The 27206-nt window shown below is 38.8% G+C and overlaps 1 protein-coding gene across 14 annotated transcripts in view; it reads right to left on the bottom strand.

The window, feature by feature from the left end:
- Positions 1-27206, bottom strand: part of ZMYM2 (zinc finger MYM-type containing 2) — an 89673-nt gene that overhangs the window by 49345 nt on the left and 13122 nt on the right. For 5 of the 14 annotated variants that reach the window (XM_052671291.1, XM_052671292.1, XM_052671290.1 and 2 more), the window contains 6 exons: positions 20286-20343; positions 19760-19861; positions 17595-18454; positions 11811-12099; positions 8311-8476; positions 7317-7529 (listed from right to left, as the gene is read on the bottom strand). In XM_052671291.1, coding sequence (XP_052527251.1) covers positions 7317-7529; positions 8311-8476; positions 11811-12099; positions 17595-18444 — 1518 coding nt within the window. In that variant the 5' untranslated portion in view covers positions 18445-18454; positions 19760-19861; positions 20286-20343. Of the gene's footprint in view, positions 1-7316; positions 7530-8304; positions 8477-11810; positions 12100-13237; positions 13371-17594; positions 18455-19759; positions 19879-20285; positions 20344-27206 lie in introns of those variants that run through there. The other 9 variants (XM_052671299.1, XM_052671300.1, XM_052671294.1 and 6 more) reach the window with 9 other exon arrangements.

The following is a 27206-nucleotide window of genomic DNA, read 5'->3' as shown; positions in this document are numbered from 1 at the left end:
CTCTCACTCATCCACCTAGATTTTAGTTAGATCTCATTAGCTTTTGGCCTCTCGCAAAGCATGAAGTTTAAATACCAAAATAAACATTCTTACTTTCATTCTTTCGTTACATGTTTGTAAACAGCAGACTTATTAGATTTCTAGATCTACTCTACATTATAGAAATCAGGTCTATTTCATGATGTGTGTCTCACGGTTGGTAATTTCAGGAAAAAAATATGAAAAACATTTCATAGTTTCCAGTTCTTAGGATTCATTAGTTCAGCATACGTTTAAAACCTTCGTTCTATCAGCTAAAACAGTATTCCACTCTAATTGGCAGCTACAAAAGTCTATCGAGAAAAAAAGAGAATAACTGGATATACTCCAGAAATAAAGGTACAGCTACAACTGAAATGCAAATTTCTGGAAATAAAATTCATTTGGGAGGCAATTTATCTTCTTGCCATTATAAGCAATAATCCTTTCAGAAGTAGTCTTCCTTGATATCATACTGAGAGGTTCAGGTTTTGAGCTCTTCTCGCATACGTCCACTTCAAGAAACATCAAGCCCAAGAACAAGTATCAGAATAACATTACAATCTCACAGCACTTTAAAAGTAAGCCTCACCTCTGTTTACAACTAAAACTAATTGAAGTCTCCTTTATTGACCTTTTTAGCTGCAAGAACATCTCAATAAAGGATATTAGTGCCTAAGATCTAGGCACTTGTGCTACAAGCTATTATTCTCCATTAGGAGCAGTATTATCTCCTTTACATTCCTTCTGAAGGATGAAGAAAAGCTGCCGTGTAATAGAGTGTTCTTGTCATAATCACTCCCAGGTGAGGACCAGGAGACTGAGAACACTAGAAGAGCAGTTGATTGCTAGAGTGCTATATAGCAGCACAAAGATTTGTTTAGAGACAGGAAGTGCTCTACAATTGATCTCACATGGTCGACGTAAGAAACATCTGCACATACTGCAGCTTTATGAAGTAACAGTTAACTATTAGAAATAAGATTAGAAATAGGGGAAGCTTCTAGAAAATATTCTGGTGCAGAAACAGAGTCAACTTGTGTTCAAATAGAATGTAAAGGATGGAGAACAATTATTTAAGTAAAACAGTATAGATATTCACTACATGGAATTCTAGGGTAACAGAAATGCATTAGTAAGGCAACCAAGGAAGCAGCAGCTAAACTGCTTCAGATTTATTTGAAAGGATGGTCCAGATGGATCCAGAAGCAGCACACACATCTAAGAACCAGATGTCAGCAGAATCTGTAGCAGCAAAGAAACAAGGAACTATATTATATATTCAGTCTTTTGTAATACCACACTTAAACTAACAAGAACAACTGCAAACTCTTCCCTGCTCCAACTGAAGACTTTAAGATTACTAGCACCTCAAAAGCATTCACACAAGCCTGAAGAGCAAAGGTTGAAGTACTTGCTTCTATGGCCCTTGAACACAAAGCAACTTGTGCTTCAGCTGAACAACCAAGTGAACAGCATGTGCAATAACTTTTCTCTGGCACTGCTGGTGCTTCCCTCTCTTTTAGTCAATTTCATTTCCACTCTCCAAACATTTAGGGAAATCAGAGCTGAAAATCCCTTCTTCCCTCACCTCAAAAAGCTACTGAGTGAAAACTTCTCCTGTTTCAGCTCTGTGGTTTGCCTTTTATCAACCTTCTTCAACGATCCCAGGTGCTGCAGTACACTGACGATGTGGCTATTCCCATTCTAACATCAATACCTAGACACATCACCTCCTTGCTTCTCCGTAATAATTTCTTGTGCTGCCATGCAGAGCACATCTCAAAACTCTGCTATAAGTACTTCTCTTCAAAAACATACTCTGATGTTTCTATTTCACTTCATTTACAATACATGGGAGAGAAAGAAAATACCCTGAGCACTTACTACTTATATATCTATGTAATGTGGTTTTTTTTGTTTTGGTTTTTAATTGAAGAGCAACAGACTTTGCATTTGAAGAAAGACATTTGAAATGGTAAAATAAAGGGTATTAGAATAGGATATCTTCCAGAGCAACTCAACTTGTATCAGAGACACAAGAAACTGGAGGTGTAAAAACCAAGCAGCCTCAAAAAACTATCCAACAAAAAGCCCACAAGAAAAACAAAACAAAATCTGAGCAGGAAGGAAGTGGAAATGACATTAGTCTTTACTTGTCAAGAAACGGCCACTTAAACTATGGAGATGAGGTAGAAAACATCCAGTTATTTCCATTTTAGAGGCATACACAGTATCAGATTTGAGATTATTTAAGATGAGTGATAAATAAGACAGATTACTTAATACCAGACTAAGTATTACTTGAAGTTTAGACATTGGGAAAAGTTTTTCCACTGAGGAGGTGGTGAGGTGCTGGAACAGGCTGCCAGAAAGGCTGTGGGTGCCCTGTCCCTGGCAGTGTTTAAGGGCAGGTTGGAAGGGGCCCTGAGCAATCTATTCTAGTACTTGATCAAGCAGCTGGCAACCCTGCCTGTAACAGGGGGGTGGAAGTTGATGATCCCTGAAGTTTCTTCCAACCCAAGCCATTCTAAGATTCTACGCAGTAAAACAAAAGTAGTTTGCAACCTGAGAAAGAGAGTCTACCATTAAATCAGTTTGATTGAAATGGCTGAAACCACAACACTGTCCCTTTAATGAGACCAGAAATATGTTTAAAAAAAAAAAATAAAAATCTGAGAAATCAGTATTTCTAGGGGCTGCTCAACTCTCACAGCTACTAGTTTTACATGCTGTACTTACTGAAATACAGCCATTTGTAACAAGAGGTTAAAGAGCAGTGACAACTGCAGGAAGCAAATTTTATAACTATTTGTACCAACAAAAAACAACAAAAAATCCACCAAAACAAAAAAAACACCCAACCAAACACCCCCAAAAACAGAAGTACAGATCAGTCTGAATACCCAAAAAAAATCATGTGAAAAAAATCACATGTGATGCATGAAGCAAGTTAAAAACTCTAAACGCTTGACTATAATACTAAGCAACAAGACATTTTAGCAAAGCATTGAATAAACTCTAAACTAGTAGATATCAGTACCTTCTGTGAGAGTAAATATGAACTTTAATAATACTACTGCATTGCAGAACAGCTATGTACGTAATAGCATACACTGAAGGTACCTAAACCTCTGTACACATAAAGCAGATGGAACAAGTTTTAAGAAGACTTTCACAGAACAAACTGTTAGGCAAAGAATAGAGTCAAAGTAAGAAAACACAGCTGTCTAGATTGAGCTTTTCCTACTGCTCTTCTGTAAGTGAATAGATAGCTTGAAGGGATGGCACAGCTTGGTTAGTCTTGAAGCCCATTCAGGAAGCCTTCATCTAAACAAGCAAGACAACCCAATATATTCTCATTCAGTGCTGAAGGAAAATTCTCACTAGTTAAGAGATACTGCAAAGCTATTTTTCCTTACAGCACATGAAGACCACTACTTTTAAGAAGCACAAAAAGCAACAAAGTCCAGTGATATTTTTAACAAGAATTTTAGTTACGGAAAAAAGAAGAAAAGCAAGCAACAAAGAAAGAAAAAAGTAAAGAAACATTAGCAAAGAATCAAACGCCTTTCACACCAGAATCAAGAGCACTGGACTGACTAGGCCAGTAAGCAAAGCAGTTAAAGAATGCAGCTGGAAGTCAGGTGTTGCTGGTAGCACAAGCCATGTCATGAAATTCACTTGTTCCTTAGAACAAGGTTGTCAGATCCATACCTGCTCCAACAAACCAGGGCACAAACAAGATTGAAACTACCTTGAAAATGAAGGCGATTATTTTTCTTGGTACGGAGTATCTACAGTATTATCTGGAGCAGAACCACTGAAACAGTGTATGTAACTGCTTTGGTTAATGTCTTCACTGCAAGCATATTTGAGCTCTGTTTCAATTTGCTGCACGTATACTGATTTTTAAAATGGGTCATTTATTGTTTTAATGATGGACACCTACTCAGAGACATCAAAGTATGTAAGCATTTGCACAATTTTGTAGGCAATATAGTCATCTCCTTGCCAGATACTAATCTCATTCATCTCCAAGTTGTTTTTTTTTTTTGTTTTCTTTTTGCATCTTTAAGTCCTTGCCTCCCTAGATGTGAAGAGCCAGAACCTCAGCTCAATAGCTCAGCTCAATACAATTATTACAATACTAGTTGTCGTTTTCAGGTTTACAAAATAATAATAATAATTAATAAATTCCAGTAAGGATTTTCTCTTGACATCATTTTATCTAAACTGTGATAGTGACTGTGTCTTTAGGGAGATTTTTAATGTCATTTTCTCTCTCACTTTTATTTTTTTTTAATTAAACAGCTTGATTTGCACTTAGCTTTTCCACGCACTGCTACTTTACTATCAGGAAACGATTCTTGCATACTGTTTTTGCATATGGTCAGTGATCGGTAGTTAGGCTATGACTATCTAAATTTTTGTGGGCTTTTCCCGCCTTCAGAGCACAGTATTTTCCACAGTAAAAGAAACTTCAGCTCTGCAACTTCATCAGTTGTAGGCAAGAAAAGAGCCATCTCCTATCAGGAAAGCAGAAAATAGCACTCAGTATTCAAGATCATTTGTCTCGCAGTTTTAAAGCAGATTCTGCAGTAGGAAGCTACAGGCATCCATGGCTTTTAAACATGATTCAGGCACTTCAGAGAAAGACCTACTTCCCATGGCAGGAAATGCTCTTATTTCCCTGCCTCCCACCAATGCAGTCTAAAGCAGAGGAAAGAAACTCTTCATAAACAATGGATCACTTGAGCTCAGTGGCCATTCCAACAGCCACAGCAATTTTTATTATGCACATCTTAGAAAAGAAGAAAAACTGTCCATGATAAGTTGATAAAAATCGATTTTTCAAATCAGTGTAATATTTATTCAAAAAATAGGGATGAGGTATATAGATAGGTACAAGTAATAAAAACCAGGTTTCGTTTATTGCTGCTACAAAAGTAAAGCATAGTGATAGTCTTATGACATTTACAATATAAACTGCTTAACACAAAGCTCGTACCAGCAAAACCTATTTATTGTACAGTAACGTAAGAAAACATTTGCTGAAACTTATGTGACACACAGTAACAAGTTGTATAGCACAACGCTGTAATCAAATGACATCAACTTCTCCTACATTATTGACTCCAGTGTTTATTTCAGTATGTAACAGCAACTCTCCCATATTCTCTCTTTCCTTAACAGCCAGATCCAAATCAAAAATTTCCAAGAAAATACTGTTACTACTGAATAAAGAAACCTATAATTTACTCATCTTGGCCCAATGAGTTTTCAGTGACATTTTCCAAAATCTAAATTCCTTTTCAAAAACAGAATTCCTTGAATACATTCAGTTCAAAAATCTTAATGGAAGCTTAAATGAACCTTGCTAAACAACTAGTTGCTTTGAAATACTAACTGCTGCACCCTGAGCAACTTTGGCACCTACAGCAATATAACAAAAAAAGCTCCTAATTCAAAATTAGTTTCCTTAAAAACACCCCCAAACTCTCATGCTCCGTGAGCATTTGAAATCTACCAGTGATTAATTACATTTAATCACCAGTCCAAACAAGATGTACATAAGAACTAGAGTTAAGCTTCGCACAGCCTGTTACAGTTTCCCAGCACCAAGAAAAAAAAATATTAAGAACTTGTCTGAATAAACCCTCCTGTCAGAACTGAATGCACCAAAACAAAGTATGTTTCTGAATTTTAAAAGCTTCTCTTAAGGATCTGCACAATCATGTGCAATATCCACCACTACTTATGAAGATTGCGATGTTCTGCAAACTGCTCCTCCTCCCCAAATCAAACTAGAATACGCGACTTGCTACCCACACCCTTCCCATTCTCAAATACACATCTAAACACAATGTAAAAAAAAAAACATCTGAACAGAGTACAGTCTGTAATGGAAGTACAGATTTATCATTCAACCTCTCAAAATTCCACGTTCATTTCTTAATTCCATATGCAGTGCATGTTATACTGGTTGTGTGGGAATGTCTCAAGTTCAAAGTTAATCTCATGCCTTTTTGTTTCTTCGAGAGACAGTATTCAACGTTTCTTCAAGTCTTCCCATGGCTTCTGGGCATGCCTACGTTTTTAGTATCTTGGAAACCTATCCTGTCCCTTTTGGATTAGCTGTGACAAAAGAACAATGCTCATGTTATGTTTCCAGTTACGCTATTTACATACGCATGTTTCCAGTATTGCTGTTTGCACATTCCATATACATAAGAACAGACAACCCCAAAACAAAAAGTAGCAAAACTGAACGTTCTAACAGAAAATACAAACATACATGATGCAACGTTATGGAACTTATAAACATCCAGTGCTGGTTTCTTGTTTCTCTTGGGTCACTGGTTTCTTAAAAACGGAAGGAGATGAAGAACGAACCTCAAAGCAACGTGCAGCACTGGGGCCACTCACATAGTCAAGTGCAAGTTTAAAATCAGGTAAAGAAATTAATTCCTAGTAAAACAGTAATTTCAGATTTCACAGCACTATTACTAGGAACTCAAAGCAGTATATATTGAGGAAAAAAAGATAACAAAATCTCCAAATTGCACATAATCCCCCAAAGTATTTAATATTTCAAATATTGTGATTATAACTTAAACCTTCCAACCCATATTAGCACTGGTTCAGAGCTAAGTTGGCTCTGTAAAATGTAAAGTGCATCTCTACTCACCATCAGATTTCTTGATTAGGAATTATTTTTAAGCATAAGAATAAATGAAACCCAAACCAAGTAAAAAAGGAAACAGAAACTTTAGCCCACAGAACAATGAAAGTAACTATCAATTTAAAAAACTGTACAGTGAAGGAGATTAGACATAACATAGGTACACAGTCAATGTGTTAGACTATTCTCACAGCAACATCCAACCTACATGCCCCGTGTACTTCTCAAAGTTTCAATTGCATACAAGCCAGCTTTTCTATCCAGAAAAGAACACTGCTTGAGGACTAATAAGCTTGCATGACAGGCTTGTTATTCATACACTCCTAAATGATGCACCCATTAGAAAGAAAGAAATTAAGAGAGGGGTTAATTGCAATGATATTTGATTTATAACAAATAGGTACTGTTATTAGAGTAACGTCAAAAGAAAGCCAACAGTAAAAGACCCACTTGGGTTAGTTTGTCCCTATTTGTACTCTCGCACTCGTTTCATTTTTAGAAATTTTTGTTACTTAAGACTTGAAGATTAAAAAACCATGTTACAAACAACAGCATACACTTAATAAGTATTAATGCTTGTTTCACTTAAATTTATAGGTTAAGAAATAATTACCTGCTTGTATTCACCAACGCAGTTCTGACAGCAGAATCTTTTCTGCTGACCATCAATAGTAAGAGTATTGTTTCCAGCTCCTTTACTGGGCAAATACTCCCCACAATGCTCACAGCAATTCATTATTAAACCATTTGCCATCCTGTATCTATTGAAGCAGTGGTCACTGCACAGCTTATGAGTCATATTTTTAAAGCTAACTTCATGACGAATCTAAAAAACAAAAATAAAAGTACTCCATTATCACACAAGCACAAAGCAGAAAAGCCAGAAATCTCACATTCAAGCACAATAACTAAAACCAGATTTTGCTAGCTCACAGAATAATTTAAGGACAGATCATACAATACAGAAATAGAAATTCATTTTCTTTCTGAAGTTGTAGAAAAAAAAACAAACTTAGACACATTTGTTCTTGTTGCCTACAAGCAAAGATCAGAGAAGAAGGTAATAATTGGATATCTAGAAGAATTACAATTTTATAAAATACTCCTGTAGAGAATGGTGAGAGATATATGCATTAAAAGTTGTGTATATTAATAATCTGAACTACAGTGGGTCCAGTAATGGCATCAAGGAAAAAAACCCACATTATTAAGAATTTAAAACTAAGTAGATGGTACTTACTCCAAAGTTACCTGCATAATTTTTCAAAATACAGGGTAAAAAATTCATCTGTTTATCCTGACTTCTTAAATGACAATTTTATTTGTCACCCTGGTAACAACTGCAAGGCTCAATGACTCATAAAACTGTTGGAAGTAACCACTTCATTTTTCTCACAAGTCCAACAAAGTCAACAAGAGTAATTTTAATCTGAACTATTCTCTCCCTTCACTCTCTCTTCATGAATATTAAGCTTATCTCATTGTATATGAAAACACTAAATCATTATTCACCTCTTTATTTTCAGTTCTCTCATTTGTAAACTGATATTATTGAAACTATTGTTACTACTGAAGATAAGAATAGAATCAAACAAAACCAATCAGACCTCGGTTAGTTTACCACAGATAGTGCATCTTGATTTATTCAAAGCTCCTTTTGAAGGATTCTGTTTATCTTCATAGAACGATAAACATGATGTACTGCAGAACTCCTGGAAAGACTCACTTGAATCAACTTGAGCAACGATGGTACCTTTCATTGTTGTTATGTCTCTGAAAGACAAAAGAAATCCTCTAGAGTGTACATATATAAACATGTATGCCCAAACAAGAACAATTACACCTTGTAACATTCATTCTTCCTTTTAATGCTTTCATTTCAAGCCAGTTCTGTGGGTGCAGAGTTTTTACTCACGTGCCAAACAAACAATATCTTCTATTAAATAAAATGATTAAAACTCTACCATAAGTTTGCCCAGAAGCTTTCTCACTTGAAATTTCAAGAACAGTTAATAATACTACTAAAGTTCCAAATCATTTGAACAGTTCAGCTGTCCACAAAGCTGCACCTATTTAATGTATTAAACCAAACACAACCATAAATAACATTAATCTGAAATACAAAACAAATCCTCTTCTCCTCTCTTCCCACCGAAGTTAATTTCAAACTTTCATCTTCCACTGTGTGCTGCACATGTAACATGCACCACATTCATCAGCCAGCCTTTCTATCCAGATCTCTCAGCTTTGTAAGGCTGTCCCACTGGTAATTTCACTCTTAATTTCCAAACTATCATATTCTATGAATTAGAAGTAAAGAAAAGAAACAGATGTGTTCTCCTGTGCCCACTAATCCAAAGAAATATTTTATCAATGTACAGGAAGTGCTACTAGACAGAGAAAATAAAACGTGGACTGGCTAAGTTTGGCTCTGTATTGTAAGTGATTGAGATTTACAAAAGACACGCTCCACTCATACACAGGAGCTCTAAAAGTAGGATGAGTGAGAAAAATGCTGTATGCCTCCCTAAACAGATTCCTCTGAAAGTAGGCCTACAAGAAAGCTGGAAATGGACTCTATCAGGAATTGGAATGGCAGGACAAGGGGGAATAGCTTTAAACTAAAATGGAGAGATTTAAATCAGATATCAGGAAGAAATTATTTAATCTGAAAGTGGTGAGACACTGGCACAGCTGCCCAATGGATGCCCCATTCCCTGAGGCACTTAAGGCCAGGTTGGATGGGGCTGTGGGCACCCTCAGCTGGTGGGTAGCAATCCAGCCCATGGCAGGTAGTTGGAACCCAACGGGCCTTAAGGTCACTTCTAACCCAAACCACTTCATGATTTTCGCAAATAAACTCGTACCATCCCCTCAGCATTACCACTTGCAACTCTGTCTCCTGCTGAAGGAAACTCGGCAGCTTTTGGTTTGCCTTTCAGCAAGCTAGAAGAGATTCAGGTTAGGGAGTGACACGCTTCTGGTCTGCAAAACAAAGCCAAAGCCTGCCCTGAGGATCTTAAGAGTTTCTGGCTGGACTCTATAAGGATTTATAAACACAATTAACTCTCAACAAAGTAGATGAGTCTGAGATCAAAAAGCTTTAAACTTCACATAAGTTGTTGCTGTTTTTTACGTAAGGGTAGTGAAGCAATGAAACATACTGCCCACCAACGTGGTAGATGCACAATCCCTGGAAATACTCAAGGTGAGGCTTGAAAGATACCAGGCTTGCTAGCTTGGAGAAGTTCCTCACTTGAAAAGTGAAGAATAACCTCACCTCAAGAAGCGTCTAAGTGTGACTTCACAGAGATTCCTTAGAAATCAAACAATTACGCAAACTATTTTAAACAATGCAAAAAAGCTAGGAATCTGTTATTTTCCCATGATTCATAAATAAAGCATTTTCATTTGCATGTTGCTGAAGAGCAATCTTTTTATTTCTGACTGAAATCTTGAAAACTCGTGGCTAAGTTAGTGTTCTCTTGAGAATTGTTCTTTGGATATACTTACCAGTGCACTGGTGCACAGCCATGAGTTTTCAAGATTTCAGTCAGAAATAAAAAATTACTCTTCAGCTTTATCTATAATCTATGGAAGAATATTTACCATACAAAAGGGGCATAAAAAAAAAAGGAATCAGTGTACAAACCATCAGAAAGAGTACAGTCTTAATTAGCTCCGTAGAGGTAACTGCTCAGAGAACGGGAGCTTTTACATCTATTTTAAAAGAACTAAAATATTAAATCTGAGATATTTAAGTGTACCAAGGTAAGGATATAAATACTTCCTATACTGTGATACTGAGTCTCATGAGAAATGAAAATAGACAGATCTGAATTGAATACAAGCCATGCATTCACCTCACTGCATATTAATATAAAGCTTCCATTAGTTCAAATACATGATTCTGTGATTCAGCTACAATCATCTTCTCCAAAACATTCATTAATAAAGGCAGTCCTTACTAGAAGCCTTCTTTAGTTTGGTAAGAATTAATCATTCAATTAGTATCAGTGCAGGGCAAACCAGACTGAGATTTTACTGGAAAAGGTACAGAAAAGTATGAGTACCTCAGAACTGATATAGCAACCGAACAAAACAGTACAGCTAGTACACCCAGCACTAGGAAGATAAAATCACAGAATCACAGAATGGTTTGGGTTAGAAGGGACCTTTATTTCCAACCCCCCTGCTGCAGGCAGGGACACCTCTCTAGACCATGTTGTCAAAGCCCCATCTAGCCTGGCCTTGAACCCCTCCAAAGAGGGGGCATCCACAACCTCTCTGGACAACCTGTTCCACTGTCTCACTATACTTACAGTAAAGAATTTCTTCCTAATATGTAGGCCAAATCTACCCTCTTCCAGTTTAAAGCCATTAGGCTTCATCCTGTCACTACATGTCCTTATTAAAAGCCCCTCCCCAGCTTTCCCATAGGCCCCTTCAGATACTATCTTGGAATTACCCTTTGGCAATTTTGAGCTATGGAAACAGCTGAAAAATTTCAAGTCAAATCTATCCAATAATTCAGAATAAGCCACTCTGAAGTATGCTTGTCACCCTTCCTACTATCCCCTTAAGTTGTAACTTGAAAAGTTGTCATTGCTGCACATACTCTATGGGACAAGTTCAAAGCTTCTCCTCCTCTACATACATGCTCAACACTGAAAGAGTTCAGTTTTCAGTTTCTACTTTCTTTAGATCTCTTGACTTTGTATCTTCTACTTTCAAAATGAATGGTTTCTGTGCAAGAGGTCTAGTCTTTTCATGAGAATTTTTTATCTAAAGAATATATTCTGCCACAGGATATAACTCAGACAACCTTCACCTCCCTGCCTCCCCCACCAACCTGGTCTTTTCTCCATCCTCAAAATCCCTATTTCGTGTTTGCCTTTCATGGAAATAACTTGCCCTACTCTGATTTCAAACTTACCTTCTTCTTGTGTAAACAGTGAATTCAACATTTACAAATGACATTAAACTGACAGTATATAAAGTACTTGTGTAGTCAAATTTTATATCATTAACAGTACAATTATCATGAATACATGAGAATCTCAAGTATTACTGGATTTAGCTGCTAAGTAAAAAAAAAATCCCTTACTTTCTGCACATGACACAAAGTTTCTTTGGAGTGGGTTTGTGTGAGAATGATGAGAGGCAGGTAGTAGAACAAAACAGATGAGCTGATCCTTTCCGTTGATAAGCAGTCTGTCCCTTTTGCAAAGGCTTTTTGCAGTTTGCACATGTAACTTTAACCTGTTTAGAAGGCGGTGGCTGCTGAGTAGAAGGCTGGAAGATCTGTTTGGGTAGTGATGCCACTGGTGACAAAGAATCCACACCTGGTTGCTTTTGATTCCTAGGGAATGAAGCTGATTGGGATATCCAAGAATCTTCAGTAAAGAAAAAAAAAAAGTTAAGTGAGTACATGAGCACATACAGAGAATTGTATGGTCATAATTTTTTTTTCCTGGAACTAACAATTATAGTGGCATTTCAGAAATTCAGATTCAAAATTCACTTTCACAGTACCACTCTCCACTGCTGAAAAAAGCTTCAGAACATGAACAAGACTCAGAATGGTCCCATTCTACACCTCTTGCACTGTGTTTGCAAACGGGTAATTCTGATCTCCAAACCAACAGAACTGCAACTACCATGGTTCAAGACACAAGCTTTCCAAATTTATCAACATAAGTATGAAAGCTTAAGATTTGCATTAGTTATTTTATTCTCAAGTGAGCTTTAATGCACAACTGATAAAATTATTTAGTCCTGTCTCTGTAGCAAAACACAGAGTTGAGCCAGTCTCTTGGTAATCTCTTCGTCTAGCCTGCAGCCAAGGAGTTGTACTGTGAGATTTCCATCTACGTCACTGCTTACTGTAGAGTTTGCTTCTGACGTGACAGTCTTCTCAACACAACAAATACCACTTAATCTGCAAACCAGCATAGCCATGAGAGTTTCAAGTTTTTTTCTGTAGAAATCTATGCCCCTAGAAAATAACATTCCATTAAATGTTGGCAGTAAACAGTTCCATGTCCTTCTACTCCAGATCTCACCAGTCTTTCAACTGTATTTTTGGACAACAAACTGTTGTGGAACTATGCCACTTTTGGCACATCTTTTATGGAGTGACATTTCATAGAATCATCTGCATATCTACTGGGTAGAAAATTTTACCCGAGTTCTTTTTACGCACCTGGAAACGTTGCATGCTTCTGGTTAAATTACATCATCAGTATCTTGTTTTGAATCAAGAAACACAGCTTGGACAAGAAAAATATACAGTTCTGTCCTTCAATAAACTTTGAATTCTAGGCTTTTCAACAGAACATAAGCTTTCATTTTAATAACTATCACCACAGTTCAGGAACTTTGAGCTTCTAAAGGATGCCAAGAATGATACATTACTTGGGTATAAAACAAAACATAAGTAAGAACTTCTTTTCACTGTTACAAACCATTTACAAACATTTTAAATAGTATGTGTCAGCTACCCCAAGTACTCTCACAGAACTTGAGACTTACCTTTCAAGCCTGTGATTCCACTCATTTAGACAGGCATTTCACTTCTACATACTATTTCACACACATAGCTACCACTCTATTTGACAGTAGCTTGGACTTCTCAAGAGCAACAGTACCAACAACTCTGATTTACTGTTTTCTGATATGTAGATGTCACATTAACAGGAAGAAGAAAAAAAAACCAAAAAACTATCAGGAAAACAATATTCTGCGTTTGCATCTTCAAGGCTTCAAATCCTCCAAAAAAAGAAAGCAAACAAATCACTGAAGCACAGAACCATTGAGGTTGGCAGGGACCTCAGGGTCCCTCCGCTTAACCCTTGCTCCAGCAGGGACACGCAGAGCAGGGTGTCCAGGACCACCTCCAGGTGGCTTCAGCAGATCCCCAAGGAGGAGACCCCACAGCCCCCAGGCAGCCTGTGCCAATGCTCTGTCACATGCACAGCACAGCAGCACTTCTGGTGTTCAAAGGGAACCTCCTGCATTCCCGTTTATGCCCATTGCCTCTTACTCTGGCACTGGACTTGACTGAAAAGAACCTGGCTCCACTCTCCTTGCACCCCTCCTTTAGATAATCTGTACACGTCACTACTTTCGCTGAGAAGCACATACAAGTCTCTAGAAGAAAAAGGAAGGAAATTCTGAAGGAAAAAATAAAATGGAAATATATATCTTGAAAATGTTTCCTGTTTAACATCTTCATCAGTGACACTGAGAGGGGGAACGGGAGCCCCCCTGTGCAAGTTTGCTGATGACACCCAAGCTGCGTGATGCGGCTGACACACCCAAAGGACAAAATGCCATCCAGAGAGAAACAGACAGGTTCAAGCAGTGGGCCCAGGTGAACCTTATGCGGCTCAACAAATCTAAATGCAGGATCTCTCTGAATAACTGAAACATCCAGACAATAATTTCTCAAACTTCAACTTAGATGTCAAATTTAGATAATAAATTTAACATGAATACAACAAAAAGAACACAAGATAACATCTGACTTAAAGGCTTATCTTCATACTGCCATTTCCAAAGTAGAATATGGAAGATACTAACACTTTAGCAAAAGTACATTAGGTGACACGACTAAAATGAAGAACTGCACTATTTAAATATTTCTTGAAAAGTACATAGAAAATCCATGATTTTAATCAATATATTACAAGTTAAGCAATGTAAACAGTATGTGTCTACTGCACTTGGATTCTACCTTACAATAACTTTTTTTAAACTACCCCAACTAGTCTGAAGCCAGGCCTTTCGCAACAGTGGTCATTCATGCTTTTTTTCCCCCATACTTCTTCCCCAGCTGGGCAGCAGAGTATTGGTACAGAAACTCAAAATATTTTGAATTACTTTTGCTATTCTACAGAATTTAAGCTTTCACATTTTCACGTAAGACCACTGACAACTGTCCCATTTTATTTTAGTAAGACTTGCTTACAATACACAGTATACTGCTATTTACACAGAAGTAACAAAATCATACAATGAGGTTTCCTGTGTCAGCTGCAAGAAGTTTCACTCTCACAGGCTCTCATCCTGATGGGGGTTTCAACCACCCAGAGAACACAGTGAGCCATAAGCAATGCAGGAGACCCCTAGAGTCCACTCTTATTACTGTTACTGTCTACATGGGGTTAGGGGATACACATCCCAGGGTCCTAAGGGAGATGGTTGAGGTGGTTGCTGAGTCACTCTCCATCATGTTTGAAAAGTGGCTGTCAGGAGAAGACCTCAGGGACCGGAAAAAGGGAAATATCACTCTCATTTGCAAGAAAGGGAGAAAGAAAGTCCTGGGGAACTACGGGCCTGTAAGCCTCGTATCTATGTCTCAAAAATCATGGAACAGATCCTCCTGGAAGACATTCTAAGGCACGTGAGGGAAAAGTGGGTGATCCAAGAAAGCAAGCATGGCTTCACCAAGGGCAGGCTGTGCCTGATCAATCTGGTGGCCTTCTATGATGGAGTGAAGCACTGGTGGACAAAGACAAGGTAAGTAATATAATCTACTTGGACTTCTGCCAAGCCTTTGACATGGTCCCTCCACCCACCACATCCTGTCTCTAAACTGGAAAGATATGGATTTAAAGGGTGGACTATTTGGTGGAAAAGGAATTAGTTGGAAGGTCAGCCAGAGGGCTGTGGTCAATGGTTCTACCTCCAGGTGGAGGCCAGTAACAAGTGATGTCTCCCACAGGTCCATCCTGGGTCTGGTACTCCTTACCATCTTTATCAGTGACACAGACAATGAGGTCGAGTGCACCCCCAGCAAGTCTGCTGATGAAACAAAACTGAGCAGTGCATTTGATAAAACAGAAGGACCCTGATTAACTCAGAAGGTAGGCCCCTGTAAATCTAATGAGGTTCAAAGCAAAGTGCTTTGTTTCCTTTGCTACTCCATGACAGCAGTCCTGCTGAGAAGGACTCACGGGTTCTGGCTGAAGAAAAATTTAACATGAACCAGCAGTATGCTCTTGGAGAAGACTAATGGCATCCATCCATTCATCCTCAGACTACCCTGACCTGAAAGTCTCAAATGGGGAGCTGAACAAACTTCCCCACGATTCATATGGAAACAGTTAAAAGAACTACTACGCCACGTGGACTGCCACAAGTCCATGGGGCTGGATGGAACACACTGAAGAGCAGGGCAACTGTGGGCAGTTGATAGCCAAACCACTTTCCATCATTTATCAGCACTCCTGGTCAATATGAGAGGGCCCAGAGGGCTGGAGGCTTGCCAACATTACTTCCATTTACTGCCAACATTACTTTCATCTACAAGAAAGATTGTAAGGATGATCTGGGGAACTACAGGCCTCTCAGCCTGACCTCAGTGCAAGGTAACATAATTAAGCAGATCATCTTGAGGGAGATCATAGGGCATATGTGGGACAACTGGGGAATCAGGCCTAGCCAGCATGGGTTCATGACAGGCAGGTCCTGCTTGACCAACCTGATCTCCTTCTGTGCTCAAGTTACCTACCTGGTGGATGAGGAAAAGGCTGCTGACAGTCTACCTAGACTTCAGCAAAGCCTTCAACACTGTCTCCCACAGTACTCTCCTGGAGAAGCTGGCAGACCACAACTTGAATAGGTACAGTCCTTGCTGGGTAAAGAATTGGCTGGATGGCTAGGCTCAGAGAATAGTGCTGAACGGAGTTAAATCCAACTGGAGAACAGTCACGAGTGGTGATCCCAGGGCATGGCATTGGGGCCTGTCCTGTTCAGTATCTTTACTGATGACCTGGATGAAGGCATTGAGTACACCCTCAGTTTGCAGATGAGATCAAGTTGGCAGGAAGCAGTGATCTGCCTGGGGATAGGAAGGCCCTACAGAGGGACCTGGGTAGGCTGGATCGCTGGGGCCAATGGGATGAAGCTCAACACGACCAAGTGCTGGATCCTGCACTTTGGCCACAACCACAGCCAACGCTACAGGCTTAGAGCAGAGTGCATGGAAGAGTGTGTAGAGCAAATGGATCTAAGGGGATCTTGGTCAGTGCTTGGCTAAACATGATAGAAATAGCATCGCTAATAGGAGCGGGAAAGTGGCCATCCCTCTGTACTCAGCCTTGCACCTTGAGTTTAATTTTGGGTCCCTCCCTACAAGAACGACACTGAGGCCCTGGAGCAGGTTCAGAGAAGGGCACTGAAGCTGGTGAGGGACTTGGAGCACAAGCCTTACGATGAGTGGCTGAGGGAACTGGGATTGTTTAGTCTGGAGGAAGCTCGGGGATCTCTTATCACTCTCTACAATTGCCTGAAGGGAGGCTGTGGTGAGGTTGGCCTCTTCTCCCATGTAACTATGATAGGACTAGAGGGAATGGCCTCACGTTGTGCCAAGGGAGATTCAGGTTGGACATTTGGAAATGCTTCCTCTTTGAGCTGCACAGGGAGGTGGTGGAGTCATTGACTCTGAAGTTATTCCAAGAAACACTTCGTTGTTGCACTGAGGGACATGGTTTAGTGGGAAATATTGGTCATAGGTGGATGGTTAGACTGCATGATTTAAGAGGCCTTTTCCAACCTTGGTGATTCTATGATTCACCATTCTTTGTATGAATAAAAGAGTATACTCAAGTTATAAATAAAATTTTGCTCTTTAGATAGAAATATTTATGTCTGAAAACACCTGAAGCATTACTGCACAATGAACTGGGATATCTTACCTACCCAAGGCATTAAGTTACTGAAGATTTTTTTTTTTCTAGAGTTGTAGAATGTTGTGATAGAAAACCATGATAAGGATGAAGAGAATCAAGTTCTACATGAATTAAACTTATAAACTAAAGCAGTTCAACTGCTCCCCAAAAAATTACCAAACAATTTTAAGGAAATGATGAGAATTCTAACTTACCAGGATTATGATGAGTCACAGATTCTCCATTTTGAAATACATCTCCAGCCACATTCATTCTACCAGGATTGAAAGGTCCTACACCAGTCTTGGTCTGTGAAGTTAAAGATGGGGTGTATGTTTGCATATTAACACCAAAATTACTTGACTGCAGTCCGTTAGATACATCTCCCAAGTTGGCATTCTGCAATGATGTTACATGCGTAATCATTAAGTTCATGTCATGCCCTTCAGCATTTTCTACATGATCATCACTCACAGAGCTCATAGCACCTGTTTCTAATGTAGTTACATTAGCAATCTGAATGTCAGAGTCTGGTTCTGTGGATATACCACTATTACCAATTCCTGAATTTACCTTACTTCTTGAAAAACTGGAAGCTGAGAAATCCATATCGTTGGCTCTATTTTTACACTCTGGAAGCCTTCTCTCATTAAAACTGGAAGCATTCTTCTCCTGTCCTTGATTTGTTTCAATATCTTCTTCATCATCAATAATAATAGTTTCACTTATACTCCCCTTTTGAGAATTCAAGTCTTTCGGAGGAGGAAGCATTTTGCAATCATCTCCTTGAAGTTCGTCATTTTTTGACAATGCAAACGCAGCGTTCCTTTGTTCTGCTATCAGTGATGTAGAATTTTGTGGCGTTTGTACAGGTTCAATAAAAACTACATCATCGTCATCTTCTACAGTAGAGTTCTGGAATTTACTTGGTCTAGAAACTAAAGAACTTGGTGGACCAGCAAATGTATTTCCTACATTTGCAAGACCTGCTGCCATGGTGGTATTTGCTAGTAGGTCAGGAGTACGTTCAGACAGTCCTAATCCTCCCAGAGAACTTGAGTCCATTCCAGACCTGCTGTTTGAATAAAAACAAAGCAACAACAACAACAAACAAATGTCAGATTAAGACACAACTTTCCAGTAACGGTTCCTAAAAATAACTACACAGATTCACAGAGTTGGTTGGAAGTGACCTCTCAAGATCATCTACTCCAACACCCAGGTATAGAAATCATAGTTTTAATTTATATTTGGTTTTCTTCTTATCTCAGATAATACACCATGAAAACTCACATAGTTTCTCTATGCTCTTATTTGAATATCTTAAAATTGATTTCATTTCTAAACCTGTACGAGGAAGAGAAATGGCCTATACCAACAATTCCCACTAACAGTTATAAATCATAGTGTCTAGCAAAAAACACATCAGAAACTGAATTTTTGTTGGTACTCATTACAATATCTCCATTTCTCAGTTCCTCTTCTGAGGGATTCCCTCCACCCACGGACACTATGAGCCCATAACACTTCTTTTGCTAGACTGCAAAGCAAAGTCAAGATTTAGACAATCAGAATAAAAAAACTGAATTCCTATTAAATTTCATTGCTATTAGAAACATTACCAACTTTCAACATCAACAGATTTATACAAAAAAAGACTGAAGCCGTATCAGTGCACATCATTTTCATCTAGCAAAAAAAGCTATATCATTTTGCATATTAGTAACTTTGAAGTTCAACTGACATTCCCACACTCCCACAAAGGCAAATCTCCTTACGTGGTCCCACTATAACTGAGACAGAGAAGCAAAGGAGATAGAGAAACGCCACGTGCATTGAGAATACACACACTATCACAGGCGCACAGCAACTTTGCATTTCTAGCCATCCTGACTTCTTCACTGCAGCTTTCAACAGCTTTGATCTCTTTTCTCTCTAACAGCAACCAATGCTTCTTCAAGCTCCCTCACAACAGCTACTTTGCTTGTGGGTTTCAGTTTACATTTAGTTCAGTTTTGTCAAATCCCCTGTTTATAACTACGTTATAATGATTTAAATACTGATAAGAGGCAAGCAGAATATGTAACTTCTGCACCTCTTCTTGCCTTCTGCAATTCCAAACAATCATATGATTGTTGTTAAGGGAATTAAATTTCTGTAAAGAATATTTGTACTAAGAAACAGTGAATTAAGCTGACTTCGATAGTACAAGAAATACATACTCAACATTATAATTAGGGTATGTCCAAGTACACACTGATGAGTGACATCACTGAGCATTTATCAAAAGCTACAAGTAGCTTTCTGTGCATTCTTATACATTCTTTATTAAAGGAAGCTGAATAGATGAAGTTGAAATATCCCACTCATAAATACTTACCCATCCAGAAATCCACTGCAATCTGTTTACCTTAGTAAGTTGCTCCAAGACCTTTTATTTTCCTTCCTGTGTGGAGCCTGCTCTTCTTGAAGCAACTTGCTACTTTCTGCAAAAGCTGTGTGTTATGAAACAGGGTTAAAACAAATATTAAATACCTGAAATGGAGCATATTTGAAAACAGCTAGAACCTCTTGCACCAAGTCAGCTCATGGAAATGACTTTTTGGAACTTATAGTTTCAGTTAAAACCTGATTTTCAGCACGGTAGTCCTACACCAATAGGGAAAATGTTGGTCTATACCTTTATTGCCACTAGAAAAGCAGCAACAGTACTGTTCATTCTCAATTTTCTACTGTTACATTCCATTTCCAGGATTCATTTTTTGGGCTTCATAGGTAGATGGAAAAAGTACAGTATGAAGACACAGATATAGTTGCAATTACGAAATCAAGTACTAGAATTAAAGAAGTCTGTTTATAATAGAATGTAAAGAAAATAAATGATTTAAGCAAATTGAACTATTGACAAAAGAAATCTTACCAGTTAAGTTTCTTTGCTTTATATGGTGTCAAACTCCACAATGCCTGTGGTAGAACATACAAGGTTAAATTCAAAACATGACTAAAGAAAAATTACAGAACACACATCACAAATCAGGCTTATCTTACATTGCTAATCATTTTCAGATTGTATATATGCACTGAAGTAGTACTTAGTACAGGTTCAGACATCCATAGCTTAACACACAACACAAGAGACTGAAAATGCTCAAAGCTCAAGCCTGTACTCATTCCTCAGGTTTTGCAACAGTCATTAAGTTTACCAGGCTCGACAGCATTTTTACAATAGGGTATCAACATGTGTAGTTATCTACTGTTTGAAGATAGGCCTTAAAATCCTCAGGCAGTAAAGAGGCTCAAAGAAATAAAGCACAAATATTCTTCTAAGCATTTAGAATATTATTCAAGCCTTCATGTTCATTAACTGGAGCTGGCGGGGGAGGGGGAGGGAATACAAACAACAAGGCTGTGAACCAGATTAATCCTGGAAGAGAAGCAACCACCTATTAATTCCTTCATATGTTGTTAGCCTTACAGCCAAATGCCATTATGTAAGACCATCTGAAATGTAATGAAGGTAACAATTGGAATGAAGAGTTTTCTTTCAAAAGAACCATTATCATCAAAACAGCTGGCTTTGTAACTTCCTGGAAATCAGTCAGTTACACTGAAGATTAATTTAATCCAATATTCTCTCGTACCTATCATTTTTCCTCTCAAGGGCTGATTAATTCAAAGTTAGATTTCCCTACATCTCCGTTTTTACTGATAAGAACGTATTCAGTTCATTGATTCTCAGAAGTTTCCCAGTTTTATTCCATATATTTTCTTTCTCCACTAGGAGAAAAGCATCACAGGCACATAAAGCTTTTAATGAAGTCTTAAATATACCTAAACAGAGGGGAGCAAAGAGGAAATGAGAATATGCTAAGACTACACCTCAGACCTGAGTCAAAGCTTTGCTATTTCTGTTTTTAAAGGTTCTCGCTAAGAATATAGGTGGAGTTATTACTTTTGCTACAAATCATATGCATGTATTATAATAAACTGGAAGATATCTTTTTGCCTATTCATATTTGTTTTTCCCCATATAGGCTCCTAGGAGGTTTTAGTGACCTGTGTTAGGTATGCCATAACAAGAAAAACTCATGTGCTTAACTGTTGGTACACAATAATAACTGCTGGTATTTTCACACATATCAGCTTCTAACTGCAAAACTCAGCAACAAAATACAATTTTTAATTTTGTTTCTTTTCAAAAACAAAAGCAACTTGCACAATGACCCATGAAGTGTTCTGAAAATGCTAATACTGAAAAGAGACCCAAAAACTACAGGCAATTTTGTACACAGTATTTCTAAGTGAAAACTAACAGCAACAGAAATAACTCAGAAGCATAGGTTTACAATAGGAAACTAAGAAAAACTCTATCCCCACTGCTTATTAAGCACATTTTACTGCTACCATAGAAACGTGATTGCTAGAACCCTCTAAAATTCATTAGACTGGATGAATTGTTAAAACTCTGGATAAAAAATAAATCCAAAGCCCAAAAAGCCACAGACTGGCAAGATCAATTCTGCAGAGAATTTATTTTCAATAGCGTTGCTAAATGAGCTCAAGGTTTTGTGGTACCACACAGGCACCAAAATTACAGCTGGATGGAAACACAGGCAGTACCAATACACACCAGCCCTTCCTGAACAAGGCTATGTTCTCCTTTTAAATTAGGTTGTACCACTGATGTATAGAAGTCTTCATACTAAAATAAATCACCACCTCATATCTACATTCAAGGTTTAATTGCTGAAAAAATAAAAGGCAAAATCCAGGCATGTCTCTGGAAAAATGATAAATACAACAGCTTTAAGGCAGCCAGCTAGGCAATGCTTCATAAGCCAAGTCTTTATAGTTGAAAAATAGAATAGTTTTAAATTTATTAGAAATTGAAGAAACTTGGGAATGAAAGAACATACCTAAAAATAATCAACAGAAGGCTGGCTTTTCCAAGCCCAAGTCTCTACTAAATGCCATTAGTAACACCTGGGATGAAGGTAACATACGGAAAAGCACGGTCATGGTTACGCACCCTTGGAGCAAAGTTGTAAGGATAGAAAGGAGTCACTGACATCTCACCAAAACAGTTTCATCAATGCAGAGCACTTGAAACAGACATTCAAACTAAGACCAGCATGTGCAAATGCTTCCATACAAAGCCGTAAAAAAAAAAAGAAAAAAAAAAGTAGACTGGTTTTGAGAGAACACATAATTAAGACATCTTGAAAACTAAAGGGATTAATAAAGTTCTGGAGACAGTGTAATACAAGCGTACAAACAACATGCAAACAAAAAAATCCATTGATCCCCTAAAAGAAATACTTTCTATTAAGAAAGCACCGTATCTTAACTAAATTATTTAAGTTAACAGGTGCTATGCTACATTTAATTTCATATCCAAAAGAGGACAAACAACATATTAATGCCATAACACAGTGACAGCACGGATAAGAGGAAGAAGCGAGACTGCAAAAGCCAGACATGCAGTAAGCTGAAGATTTCAAGAACTGCTGTGCAGACCAAGACAGACAAAAAGCAAACAAGCAAATCACAGCCACCTACCAGCAGAAAGACCCATGAACAGAAGGAAAAGCAACACTTGGTAATTCTGAGCCACACAACATGGTTGAAGATGCAATTATCCAGACAGCTGTCCAGAATAGCATATTTTATCCCAAGGGAATGAATGAGAAAACACTTCATGACTTTAACTTCTGAATTTTGAAAGGAAGAACAGAAGTACGAAGAACCAAGTTAAAAGGAAATGAAATGGAGCAGCCAGAAGAACAAAAAGCTTTTTGAAAGCCTGCAGGCCACTTAAAGACTCATCACATAAAGCATACAACTAACCTAAACTCCCCCAGAACTAGAAAGGCTACTACCAAAAAGTCTCTGAACTAACAAGAATCATGGAATTACACGTGTGAGGGAAGACACGCATTTATTTGTCCCATTCTTTATCCTTTGCTAGGCAAAGATGTGCAGCCTATCTTCAGCTATCTCAGAGCAAAGGTTCGTCTAACATACCTATGGTACAACAGTACAGTTTTCCAAAAGACACAGCATCTGAGAAACCTGAACCACAGCAGAGAAAACAGAGCAAGATGTTTGCTCTGATGTTCAGTAAGGAAAAGATCAGGGAGGAACACATCAAAGCTCTCTTTCTAGGGGTTAAGAATGAAAAATATCCTAAGTGCTAATAAAAGAGGATTTTAGAACAAACCACTGGGACCACATGACTTTCACTTAGACTTCTAAAGGCATTCAGTAATTTTGTATTACAGTTTCTGTAATCAATTACTTAAACAGAAAGTGATAATTGACCAAGTAATTACAATTACCATCCTGTATCCATCACTAAACAGACTGATAGAAACTACAGCTGCATAAATATACTGAGGAAAGATACAATAAATGGGGAAAGAATTACGTAAATTTTGCAAAGGAAAGACAACATCTCACAGTACTCCTATAGAGGTAACTGAGGGGTTCACATACTCATTGACCGCAGAATCACCAAGGCTGGAAAAGACCTACAAGATCATTCAGTCCAACCATCCACCCATCACCAATTTAGTTCTCACTAAACCACATCCCTCATCGTGACGCCCTCAAGATGTTCCTTCAACACCTCCACAGTTGGCGACTCCACCTGGGCAGCCCATTAATCAGACCAGTGCTGCTTAAACAGGTACAGAGCACTCAAAGATTTCCAAAACACATTCAAACGTGTTCCTAACTAAACACTACAGTGGAAATCACCCAGAATTAGATTTGAGCAAGGGTCCTCTTGAGGGTTTGCATTATTTGGAGAGATGACTATCATGCATTGTTAGCTGTTATTTCAATAAAGAGAAGCTATCAATGGGGTCCCCCAAAATAAAGTGATACAGGTCAACATTTACAAAGCAATCACAGAATCACAGAATGGCCAGGGGTGGAAGGACCTTGAGGATCACGTATCTCCAACCCCCCTGCCACATGCAGGGCCACCAACCTCCCCATTTAATACTAGACCAGGCTGCCCAGGGCCCCATCCAACCTGGCCTTGAACCTCCAGGGACGGGGCATCCACAACCTCTCTGGGCAGCCTGTGCCAGCACCTCACCACTCTCTCTGGGAAGAATTTCCCCCTGACATCCAACCTAAATCTTCCCTCCTTCAACTCAAAATCATTTCCCCCTGTCCTGCTGTTATCTACCCTTTCAAGGAGTTGATTCCCCTCCTGTTTGTAGGCTCCCTTTAGGTACTGAAAGGCTGCAATGAGGTCACCCCACAGCCTTCTTTTCTTCAGGCTGAACAAGCCAGCTCCCTGTAGTAGGCAATGCAACAGCTCCCTCAGCCTGTCTGTAGAGGAGGTGCTCCAGTCCCCTGATCATCTTTGTGGCTCTCCTCTGGACCCTCTCCAACAGCGCCCTGCCTTTGTTGTATTGGGGGCTCCAGACCTGGACACAGCACTGCAGATGGGGCCTCACAAGAGCAGAGCAGAGAGGGACAATCACCTCCCTGTCCCTGCTGGCCACCCCTGATCAATCCTGAGATTGACACTACCAAAGTGAGTTTCCTAGATGTGCAAAGTTATTCACAGTAGCTGAACACAAAGATTGACTGAAGAACTACAGAAGAGTACCACAATGCTAAATGTAGGCAGTGTAATAAGTGAAACTTGCTTGTGATAAGCACAAGACAGTTACCTTTCCTAGCTGTTCACTACATACACAGATTCCTCTGAAGTGGAAGTTAAAAGACCACAACTGCAACCCTTTCAAACCAAACCTACTCAACAGCCACCACTGGTGATAATGGTAAGAATCACCATCATGTAATGCCAGAAATACAAACACAAGCAACTGGAGAAACTCTGAAATAAATATACTGATAACCATTAATCACAGCAGTTCAAAGGCAACTATACAAAAGTACTTATCCAGCCAGATGCTGAACACAACACCATTTCAATTCCTTGATTCACCTGCTTTCAAGACTTCGTACCCTTCCTTAATGATTTTTATTTCATTAGACTTCAGAATCTAATTATCAAAAACTCAGTCTACTGTAAAGACAAATTGATACAGCTATCAAGAAGTGTTTCTCTAGCTTAACAGCTTGCTGTTACTTCTCACTGTAACTCATGAATGTTATTCTCTCTACACACAGACACAGTCGCTCACGAAGACTGGAAAGAGAAGTAATCCAACATTTTTCAAAGGCTGTGATTTACATCAGCTCTAAAGTTAAGCCTGAATGCTGCTACTGTAGTCCAGTTTCAATCTGTGCCCTGAATAATATACACTGTGTATGGACAGACACCTATCTATGCAGGTAGAGAAGAGGGAAGATTAGATTAAAAGCAGTTCTAGGTCATCAGATATAAAACTTGATTGCCACAGGCAACCACATAATAAAATCATTCTCACTAGTCATCCCTACTGTAAGCATTCAGCATATTTGTTTTTCCTCCTTACATCCTTCCTGAGGGATACCCCCCATCAACTCTAAGCATTTTTGGCAACCTCATATTAGGCAGCTCTGATCTGTGGCCAACTTTTACAGGTTTGACCTTACCAACAATTGTAACGCTTTGGAAGAGCCACCTAGTTATTCAGTCCACAGGTTTGCTTTATTATACAACCATGCAGCACAGCTGTTTCTGCAGCCACACTCATAACCAAACAGAAGTTGTTCCAGCTGACATAGACTGACTCCTTCCCAGACAGATCAGCTCCCTAAAACAAGCTATCTGTCCAACACTAACAGCTGTGCCTGAATATAACAGGGTTGGTGCCACAGCTTAGAACTGCAGCAACAAGACCATTTTAGTGGACATGACAAGCCAGTACCTGCAGAACAACCTGCATGGATGACAGCAAACTCGTAACACTTACTGCGTAAAACACACCTGCTCAAAAATGCACATGACAGCTGACAATTAAGCAAGCAGCAACAAAATGATTATTAAAACATACACTATCTGATTGTGATCAGTGAATATAACAAACTTGTAAGACTTCAAGCAAACCTAATATACTACATTGAGGCTGCAATGACAGCTATTTAACCAGTTAACCAGCTTAACACACAAACTGTGCTCCTGAGTTCAATATAAGTACTTCCATAATTCGGGCTAAACTCAACTGCAAGTATTTACAGCACCGAAGTAAAAAAAAAGTCTGCCTTAAAACATTATGCAACTTAACTATAAATATGTAGGTTGCTCTGTAATAATGCCTCCTATTTATTTCCACAGGAACTATAACAGATACAAAGAGCACACTAACACTGTTTGATAGACCAAACTCTCAGCTGTGTTGAATAACACTATTTTTCAGCAAAGTCACCACCACAAGCTATGCATTTTTGGCAGCGATGAACAAGAGACAGTATGCAGCACTTGTAAAAATCTGCACCAGCACAGGTGACCCACTGACCCCACAGCTGAAGCAAACACGCCACCTACCACCTCACTGTGCTCACATCCACTCTTTGGTCTCCACGAATGTTCAGTCGGTGCCAAAGAACATCAGCGGGCGCCAGTTTTGCGGCAGAGGAATTCAAACCTTTGGTTCATACACACTTCTATGTCTGCTGCCATCTGTCACACAGCAACAAAATATATTGGAATACTGGTGGAAGGCTCAACCTCTACTGCCACCCCACCAACATCCGCCCCTGATTAAACAGGAGGCATTACTTTTGGAGTAGCCCCCTTACCACAAGTAAGAATTTTCAGGAACAGGATATCTGTTGACAGATTAGACTTAAGAACCTACTGCCCAATATCACCATCATGAAAGGCCTGAAATCTTATTATTTCAGCCTAAAGATGCTAT

This window comes from Tympanuchus pallidicinctus, unplaced genomic scaffold, assembly GCF_026119805.1.
Source record: "Tympanuchus pallidicinctus isolate F22 unplaced genomic scaffold, pur_lepc_1.0 scaffold11, whole genome shotgun sequence".
NCBI lineage: Eukaryota > Metazoa > Chordata > Aves > Galliformes > Phasianidae > Tympanuchus > Tympanuchus pallidicinctus.
This window is presented reverse-complemented; position numbering and strand designations above follow the sequence as displayed.